The 10374-nt window shown below is 36.0% G+C and overlaps 1 protein-coding gene across 5 annotated transcripts; it reads right to left on the reverse strand.

Annotated features, from left to right (window-relative positions):
- Positions 1 to 1746: 1746 nt before the first annotated feature.
- Positions 1747 to 7574, reverse strand: LOC122581433 (tRNA nucleotidyltransferase cca2-like). Of its 5 annotated transcripts, XM_043753665.1 has the most exons (5): positions 7449 to 7574; positions 5069 to 7082; positions 3385 to 3572; positions 2928 to 3149; positions 1747 to 2121 (listed from the first exon to the last, which is right to left on the reverse strand). In XM_043753665.1, exon 2 carries the CDS (start codon positions 6978 to 6980, stop codon positions 5238 to 5240), a length of 1743 nt encoding a protein of 580 aa, XP_043609600.1. In that variant the 5' UTR covers positions 6981 to 7082; positions 7449 to 7574; the 3' UTR covers positions 1747 to 2121; positions 2928 to 3149; positions 3385 to 3572; positions 5069 to 5237. The 5 variants fall into 5 exon arrangements, with proteins under 5 accessions (XP_043609600.1, XP_043609601.1, XP_043609597.1 ...); XM_043753666.1 differs by lacking the exons at positions 1747 to 2121; positions 2928 to 3149; positions 3385 to 3572 and adding an exon at positions 3908 to 4561 and having other exon boundaries at positions 5069 to 5181; positions 5283 to 7082; XM_043753662.1 differs by lacking the exons at positions 1747 to 2121; positions 2928 to 3149; positions 3385 to 3572 and adding an exon at positions 3908 to 4561 and having other exon boundaries at positions 5069 to 5181; positions 5250 to 7082.
- Positions 7575 to 10374: the final 2800 nt, after the last annotated feature.

Below are 10374 nucleotides of genomic sequence, written 5' to 3' on the forward strand. Positions count from 1 at the left end.
AAGCAACACCAATTTGAAAGCCCGTGAACGGTTCCACTCAAGAACATTAATGGATTCAAACCACTTCAACTATTACCATCACTTCAACAATTGCTTAACCAGAAAGTATAGTACAACCTAAATTGTATTAGGCCGGAGCCAATGGTTCGTCGTTGGCCGCTTCGTCACTTGTGTCAACGAGGACACCATTGGCAGCAACGTGTTCGTGGCAGCAACGTGTTCGTGGGGCTCTTCGATGGGGAGTGTTCGTTGGGTGGAAGGGTGACGACGGAGGGAAAGGAAGGTGTGGGGCCAGCTTTTTTGTTTTTGTTTTTGTCTCTTGTATTTTATTTGTTTTGTAGATATTATATGTGTAGTATATATATATATATATATATATATGTATGTATGTGAACAAAAGAATTTGTATTTTTTTTAATAATCAAACACATTTTATTATCAAAACACATTACAATAAAAAAGACAACACAAAATTAAAAAATATAGTACTTGATAAAAACACGAAATACATAATGATAAGATTACTCTTCTTCTTTATCATCTTTGATTGACATTTTCCCTAAGCCACGGTAAGCGCTTTCGTTTGCCAACCACTTATCGTGTTGCAGGCATTTGACTTCCCAAGTACTTTTGTCTTCCCCACAATTGTTGTGATACGATTCAGCCCAAGTGCATTGGTCACCCAACGTGTGACCAACGTTAAAAATGTCATTGACCACCTTCTTTATCTTCTTGATCTCATCCTGCAGAAACAAAGAATATGTCTCTTCGTGCTTCGAGACCTTACGGCCTGGTGTTTGTAATGCCTCAGGCTGATGCTTGCATTGTCGCCTTTTTCTCCCGTAGGTAACCCATTTGGTTAGAGACTTCGGTTTGAAGGAGGGTATCCTCTTTGATATCAGCCATGATTCGTGTTTTCATCTCATGTTCGGTCAGACGAAGTCGATGAACATTCTTGTTTGACGATGAGGACGCCATTTGGTTAGAAAGAGTGAGTGAGTTTGTAAAATAACGAAAATAGGAATGAGGATGCAACTGAATTGTGCTCTGGGTTGGTATTTATATACTGGCAATCCAACTAGTCGTTCAGGGACTTAAAGTGTAAATATTTTTGAATTTTTGGCCGTTTGAGGGACTAAAATTGTAAATATTTTGAATTCGAACGTTGGAGGGACTAATTGTGTAAATATTTTGAATTTTGAACGTTGGAGGAGCGTCTTTGAGTTTAGCTATAAATATTGGCTCGTTATCAGATATTTCTTATCAAAACTCAAACTTTTATACATCTTAAATGACTTCTTTATCAAATGTCTCTATCGATCAAGTGAATCACAATATCATGGCTAATATCCTCGACCATCAAATGTTCAAAGAGGAACTTGTTGAAGTTGGTCTAAAACTGCAAGCTAAAAAAATGGTGTCAAGAACAAATCGCTTATATACAAACCGGACATTGTACTGACCTTGAGTGTCAATACTTTACTTATCTCCAGGTGAAGTTTGACAAAATTCAAGTTGCTGTGGAACAACTTGCTAATGCGGTTTACACCTTCAATGAGTTCATCATGAATGTCAGAGCAGTCTATGAGATGAAGAAATAAGTTTTGTATTTTAATAATGTGTTCTATGAACTATTTTATGTTGTATGTTTCTCTTTAATAAATTTGTAGGGTTTTTAAATTAAGAATAAAAGTCTATTTTTATTAAATTACAAAGTAGACATTACAATACATAAAACACACTTAATTAAAATACATCAAACACACTTAATTAAAATACATCAAACAGACTTTCCCATAAAACAGATTTAATTCAGACGAAAATGGGCAACCGTGATAAGCTCCCTAAAACAATGCTCGTACCTGAAGCCCTTCCCATAATTCCAACGGTACTCCTGATGCACCGATGAGATTGACTTTGTGCATTCAATCTCATATAGATTGCCGCAAACTGCTTACATTGATTGTGAATTTTTTGCAACTGACCTAGTAGTTGAGATTTGCTCCTTGGACGTTGAGTGGTGTTTGTGTTGAAGCACTCAGATATGTTGGTCCAGATATGTTGGTCCAAAAAGTGGTCTGGCTTGGTAAGTTAACCATTTCACTTTCTTGTATCCAACACCTACATAACAAAAGTTGTTCGGATTCACTCCATATATGTCTGGCCATATTGAAATAGAATGGTTTTGAGGAGGATAAAAAATGATTTGAAAGAAGTTGTGATTTGAAATGAGTGTGTTAAGTTGAGTATAAATAAGGGAAAACAAATTAAAAATAAAACAAAAAAATATACTAGTCATTTTTTTCCAAAATTCAAAATCAGTAAAACAGACCCCACAAACTCATAATAATATAAAACTTGATTCATTTTTTAAATTATATAATTTTGTTAAATATAAAATAAGAATCAAATAAAAGTTGAGAAAGAGGTGAAAAAGAGGTGGAGTTGGCAATAAGTGAGAAAGAGGTGATTTAAGAGAGTAAAAAACTGATGTGGCAGTGAGGAAGGGGTGATGTCCTCCGTTGGCTATGGCCTTAGGGTGTTGGCATTCCACACCACACCACAATTTCACTCCTCACTCACAACCAATCCCTTTATGTCATCTCATTCACTCCTCACTCATCTCTCATTCCACTTTTTTGATGGCAACACTCATAAAAGTAAAAAAGGCAAAAGGTTTAAGTGGAAAAAACAAATAAAAATAGGAAAGAAATACCACCACGCAGAACCCCTCAAGCCCACACCACACCACATTTTTTTTTTATGGCGGCGGTGTTCATGTGTGGCACCACACCCACACCGCACTTACAACTCATGCAATGCCAACACTCTTAGTGGCTAAAATTAGTTATAGTAGTTAATAAAACAACTAATCTACTATGAAGTTTCATTTGAAAGTGTGTATTATAAAGAGCATCTCAACTCACCCTTTTAAGTTACACAATCTCCATCTTTAGTAGAATATTGAATATTCCATTGTACCAAGCCATAAGTTTCTTTATCGCCTTAATATCCAACAGCACCCACATAAACACTGATACAAGGTTACTCTTTATCTTCACCACATACCCATTAATGCAACATGCCTTATTCCATCAAGATGTCTTGAAATTCGTTTGACAAGGCTTACAGGATGGGTCATGTATGCTCTTGTGTACAACAGTAAGAATCAGTATACATATGAGTATAGGACTAGTTGCCAGGTCTACAAGCATGCCTAAAAATTTGATGCTGACACATGGCATGATCACTAACTAAGATCAGAGAAATTGCTTAAAGTCATTGTTTTTCTCTATCTAAACAACCACTAATCATGCCATGTGTCAACACCAAATTATTAAACATATTTATAGGCCTACTAATTACTAAATTAGTCACACTTACCATAATTCTTCCCGCCACATTAGAGTATGAAACAGACTTTGAGCGTATCATTGATTATGACTGTCCATTCCTTAGGCCATCATACTCTACCACATTTACGCCAAAGAAGCTCCAGTGGAACAATAACTCTTTAGTCTCATGATCAGTAAAATCTACATACGGGTGTCATTCCCATCTATCTCAAGAAGCTGCACCAAAGGCGATATTTTCTTTTTCAACTTATTACACATACACATCCTGAGCTAGGTTCATTCTCAGACTTTGTTTATTCATTAATCAAATTTGGTGCTTAACATGGGCAGACCTACACTACATCCCAGTGGTACCCCATGTTACTAGTAAACTTGACTTGGAAAGTTTTGATTTTTGAAAAAGTACTGGTGGTAAATTCTTACACCATTGGCGGTTAGCTTAACGGTAGATCCTGCCGCCATAGTTAACTTTCAAGTCACTGCTTTGAAAGCTCTCTGCCAAAAGTTTTTAATTCAAACTATACATCCTCTATTAGATAATAGATAAACAATTACAGATAAAACAATGAATTAATATTGATGCATTCAGTTATAAATGGAAACTGTCAGAAAAGCTAATATATTAAAAACTTTCAAAAACCACATGGATTATTACATTTAAAGACCAAAACACAAAGAACTCCAAGATTTTAACATAATAGTTAGTTATAAGGACTTGGGTTAAAAAACAGGTTATCTTTTCACGTAAGAGAGGCTCCAAAAGACCAAAAGACTCCATATCAAGATCTTTAGGTGATGTACCATCTGGGAGATCCCAATTGAAGTGGTAACTGGTAAAGTAGCATAGCTAGATTGCTAGAAGAAGCTCAACATTAGCCAACCCCAAAGGTCACATACTTATTCCTGCCCCAAATGGGAGATACTCAAAATATAAATCTGTCATGTTAGATGAACTCTCATTAGATCTTTCTGGTATGAAACTATCAGAATCAGTCCAGTAATTTGGATCCCATCCTATTTTTCACACATGATAATGACTATTGAATTTTCAAGGATATGCTATCTGCCAATCTGACATTTCTCGCGATACTCTCTAGGTAATAGAAATGGAGCCGGAGTGTGCAACCTTTAGGTTTCCTCAGGGGTTCTGACATGGCCCACTCAGTTGTCAGCGAAGAAATAACAGTGCCCGCTATTAACATATCCTAGTAAAATTCATGATACATTTGAGAAAATGTTTAACAGCCGATAAGATCATATAAGTCATGAACCATCATCTAAATTCTCTGATAGACACAAGAAATTCCAGCTAGCTTATTTTCCAATTTTAGTCCTTTTTATTCATTTTGAAAAATACTTTCTTAGCTTAGAGATACAGATGTATGCAACTATTATAACTAGGTGTTCAAAAAATGGTAAAAAAGACTTCTGGTAATTAAGGAGATAGATTGCTTGGGTTTCTAGAATAAGTGCGGTAACAGATGGTATTTCTAGCCCTTAAATCATTCATCTTTGATTTTGGACATGTCACAATTTTGCAGTAAAAAGAGCAGTGTACTTCATATACAGTACAATTAAAAACATGTTTGATGATGGTCAAATAAGATGTCTGGTTGCACTTATGTATGTACAATTTCAAGTTAAAACATGGATGGAGTATTCATTCATTTATATGTAGATAATTCATCATTTTTGAAGTAATAAATACTAACCAAGATGACTGCGTTCATGTTATCAGGAGTTAATGGAACCTGAAGCCCACCATCGTCTTTGAGCCTCAATAGAACGTTAACAAGGTCTTCCTTCTTGTGGTTCACCTGTCCACCTGAACGATGTTTTTGGTGGTCAGAGATGATGTTGTCAAGAATCTTATCAATTTTCTTATGGGTTTACCTGTCCACCTGAACAATGTTCTTGGTGGTTTACCTGTCCACCTGAACGCTTCAATTGTGTTTGCCTTGTCATCCAGTCAACACATTCATCTACACTTCCAGAAGGATAAGCAAGTTGCCATTGTAGCAGTTTTCTTTGCCATTCACTAACCACGGGACCTCCTTTCTGTAGCTCCAGAAGTCTTATTATATCCTTGCCGTTAATTAAAGGCTTAACTTCCCACACTTTATCTAGACCAAGTTTCAATATTTCTTGCTCAACCTCTTTAAAGACTTCTCTTCTTTTCTCTAATTCCCCAACAATAACCTCAACAGAAAAACTGTCCTGGTACAAAAGAGTGGACAGCATCAACGCAGCCCTCCAGAAATCTTTGATCTCCTTGACAAGTAAGCCCAGCAAGATTCTTAATTTCAATGACGGTGGAACATCAATAATTTCTTTTTCCCAATCAACTTCAGCATTTTGCAAATCTTCACTAGACAACACGAAAGGAATCAAAGACAAAAACTTCTCAACTGCAGTGTGCAGCCTCATAACATCATCGGCATCACTGGCTTTCAACTTAAGGGAATTTCTAAAGATGTAATTCACTATGGGTACCTTTTTCTTTTTGTTATCTGTGTAAACAGTTTTCCAAAGTGGAACGAACAAAGATGCATACAAATACAGCCTCCTTTGTTCATCACTAAAGGTACATCCTACTTCAAGCATGTGTCCCCATGCCACATCCATAAATCCTACACAAACCTTATCATGGTCATCTGTGATTATGGGTTCACAATTTGGCGGCGGCGTGAAGACAACCCAAAGCAAACCCAACTCAGATATGTGAGCCATTGCCTTGACCGGTTGGTTCCCACTTACCATAAGATCTACCTCATGGCCGATCCGTTCTCTGCTAATCTTATCAGCAATTGCAGATTTCACTTCATTGTCTGCAGCGGCAAATTTTAAATCTTCCGCCATTTCAAACTCGAACCTGGCACTAAAACGAATTGCTCTTAAAACTCTAAATGGGTCATCCAAAAAAGTCTCTTTTGGTGGTAAGGGGGTCACAACTCTTGCAGACCGCAGATCATCTAAACCCCTCCCTGTAAGATCTTCAACTGAGCATGTGTTGATGTTATAAAACAAACTGTTGATAGTCAAATCCCTTCTAAATGCATCTTGTTCTGCAGTACCAAATTGCATAGTTGGAATTCTACTGTTGTCAGCATAATCTTCAGATCTTAGATTCACAAAATCGATCCACACATCAAAAAGTCGCATCCTTGCAGTTTCCAAATGCTTGGATTGGTCGGGATTGCTTTGAATAACACCAATCCCTTGTGTTTCTTCTTCTCCTGTAGATACTAAATACTCATTCACCTTTTCACAAAACTCTCTCCCCAACATATCATCAAGAGCAATATCAATATCATAACACTCTTTCCCTAAAAGCTTATCACGCACCCACCCGCCAGCAACTCGGACCTTGGTTTCAAGTTTGAAATGATAGACAACTTGAAGCAACCCATCAAATATCTGTTTTTCCTTTTCCGTGAGATCAATGTTTTCCTTCACCATAACAGTCATTGACATTGCTCTGGAACACCGGTGAGTTCTTGGAAAATGAAATAGCATGTTCTTTAATTCAATGACACTTTTACGAAAAGGAACAAGGGACTTCCCTGTCAAAGAAGATCCATAAAACCATCTTAATTGTGTTATTTTCGTACTAATCCTAGCCATACACCCACAGAATATTTATCCAACCTATGTCCGTTTAACCTCGATGACTTGATTGGACCGATGGTGTTGATTGTGTCTCCGATGGTGCTGAGTTTCCATGTCCTACAACAAGAACAGAAAAAGTAAATTACTTTAAGCTATAAATCAACATTATAAATCAACTCTATAAAGTAAATTACTTTAACAGCAAAAATTCATAAAGTTAATTACTTTAAGCTACTAATCAAAACTATAAAGTTTATTATTAACACTATAAAGTTTGATAACAACATACGGCAAGTTTAATAACAACATCATATAGCTATAGAAAAAATGTTTGGGTGTATAAAATGCCCACATATATTTTGGTGTATAAAATGTTTTCTTGTGGATATAGCATACAGACATAAAAACTAAGACATAAAAAAGATAATATAGAAAACCCAAAAGATAGATTTACACACAAAGTAAAAAGATGTGGAGGCTTACATGTGGAGGTGGGTCGCCAGCGGCGGAGCTGCAGGGGTGGTGGTTGGCACTGGGGAACAGAGGGCGGAGCTGTAGTGGTGGTGGTGGCTGATGGATATTTAGGGGATGAATAATTTGGGATTTTTTTTTGTGAGAAAAAAAAAAAAAAAGAAAGAAAGAAACAAGAAAGTGGAATTGGGGGATCTCTGTTGTTTGTCAAATTTTTCCCGAAAAATTGAAAAAAAAAATAAAAAAACGTTGACTTCCTTTGACCCGAATCACTGGTTTGATAGCGATCTGGGTCCCACGGTTAAGTGTTCATTTCCCACTATCTCTTACTCTTAACGTTGTCGCTGATCATAACAATTTTCAAAGAAAAAGTGAGAAACCATCAGATGTCATCTTTGACGTTGTATTATGCGAGTATTATACTAGCCACCATACATGTGTGTCGCCCTTTTTAGTTTGAAACAAACATCATTGAGAATATTTTATAATTTGATAAAAGTTTTTTATGTTGGGTTGACCTTATTTTTAATAAGTTCATTCTTAGCCAAGTCCATATATTCACACAACATGTTATATGGCTGGCATAAAATATAAGTTACATTTTTAGAAACATCGGGAAAGAATTTTATTGATTATCTACTATATCCAATAGAGGGAAAGAAATTGTAAAATATTTTCTTAATCGTATTCATGCGTTGTCAATATTCAGAGATAATTTGATGCTTGAGTTATTAAAAGTGGCGAAACAAAATATGAATCTCATTATATCTTGATTATGAACAACTTTTGGACTTTAGTATGAATAAGAAGTCTTTATTATATATGTTAGTTGTTTATATAGTACCGAAAATGGTACGTCGTTTCACGTACCGAATGAACCTACCCCCTCGTACCAGATTTTTGTGACCTACTAACCGTGTACCCGTTTTCGTTCCGCAATCCGTATTGTACCGCGTTCCATGTGACTATGGTCTTGATGGCTGGAAACCGTAGCTTGGTGAGACTAAAAGGGTATTGCAATCTTGAATTTTGAATTGACCTAGTAAGTGTGGGTTCCATATGCATGTCTGGAAATGGCCATGAATGTATATTAGTTGGTTGACAGTTTTACACCAAATTTTAGAAAATCTAATTATATAAGAAAATGCATTAAAGGTATGTAATGGTAAAATAAGTGTGTGTAACTTGCGAAAGTCATTATTTATTTCGAGACAAAAGAAAATAGAATATGGACAATTAAATCAGGACGGAAGGAGTATTACATGTTATCTTATTTTATTAGAGCGATGCCAGAGTCACAAACTTATTTTCAAGATTTATTTGGCGGAAGAAGGAGATGAGATTAAGATCACAAATAGTTCACCAAGTTGTAGATGAAGGATTGGTCCTGTTTTTCGGCTAAGTTTCTGAGAGCTTGGTGTGGCTATGCTCTAAAGAAATGGTGCAGGTGTCCAAGTAGAGGCAGCTTCCATGGTGTTGGAAGAATGTTTCTGTTTGTATTAAGTGAGTTAAAGCTTCTGTAATGATTAAAGATAATGAAAAAGAAAATAGTTGCGAAAAAAAGGTTAGATAAGGAAAATTGGACCTCCATTTGTACTTCCAATTAACGCAGTTATATATTTTTCAGGTTTTTATAACTTTAAAAAGTTTTCTGAGAGTTAAATTCACTGATCATCCTTATGGTTAATTACACGATCTTCATGGCGGTTATACCAAAATGACACGTTTGATTCTTGGAACGTTAAAATGATAGTGTAACTACCTCCAATATTAAGATCTAACTTGATATATTTCCATATCTTATCCTAATAAGGAGTACTTTTTAGTCTTTTAACGAAGTACAAATGTACCCCCTAAATCTTGTAGGTGGAACATTTCTATTAGACATTGATATCTAATTGGAAAAACCAGTAAGGCTAGATAAATGTTTAATATTTTTGCTTTGGAAATAAAAGTAAGAGTTTTATCTCTATGTCTTAGAAGATTTATAGATAGAGTGGCAGATGTATGTGCTGACTTTTCTTTTTAAATCAAGTCACAATTACGGTTCACATTTTCAAACAATCATGCTTTTCAATTAGTAGATCTTCTTTGTTTTGTTTCTATAATCTTGATGCTTTATTCCAAGTGGATGATAATTGTTGTATGCCTTTAAAATATCTAGGGAAGGTTTGATTGTAAGGACCCTGGCTCTGATACCACTTTGATGGGAAATAAACACCACAACGGTAAACACAAATGCGGATTAACCCTTCCTTTGACAACAATTTTCCAGCCCTTGTGACGAAACTAACAAATAGGGTTCACTCAATGCAATCAAAATCAACTCATAATGGTAACAAATGTAGCAGGCAAACACATACACAAACACAAGAACTTTTAGAGTGGAAAACCTCTCAATGTGAGAGTAAAAATCACAGGACCCTTAGGCCGCTTAAAATCCACTACCGCCAGTAATAGAGCAATACAATCAGACATTCCCTAGATATACTAGAGGCATACAACAATCATCATATACTTGGAATAACGCATCAAGATGTATGAAAACAAAACAAAGAGAAAAAAACAATATCACCAGTTGTATTGTCCTCTGACTCGAGTTTCACACCACTTGAGACGAATTCAACCGTCCAAACTGTTGGCCTAGATGATGTGAAGCTGCTGCCTGAAAATGGGTACAATCCAACGCTTCAATATTTGGAGATCAAAGGTTTTCTGGGCTGCTGTAAGTGAAAAACGAGCTGATGGAATTTTAATCTCTTCTCTCTCTTCTATTATTGTATCTCTCTTGTTTCAATTGGTAAGTGGCTGCCCAAAAGCATATGAATGATGCCTTAATGTTACAAGTCAACAAGAGTCTTCGATATGGGCCTAATTTGTGGGATTTTTCCTCGTAGGCCAAAGGAAAACCAATCGAACCGATCTCATGCCATCAATT

This window comes from Erigeron canadensis, chromosome 9 (assembly GCF_010389155.1).
Source record: "Erigeron canadensis isolate Cc75 chromosome 9, C_canadensis_v1, whole genome shotgun sequence".
Taxonomy (NCBI): Eukaryota; Viridiplantae; Streptophyta; class Magnoliopsida; order Asterales; family Asteraceae; genus Erigeron; species Erigeron canadensis.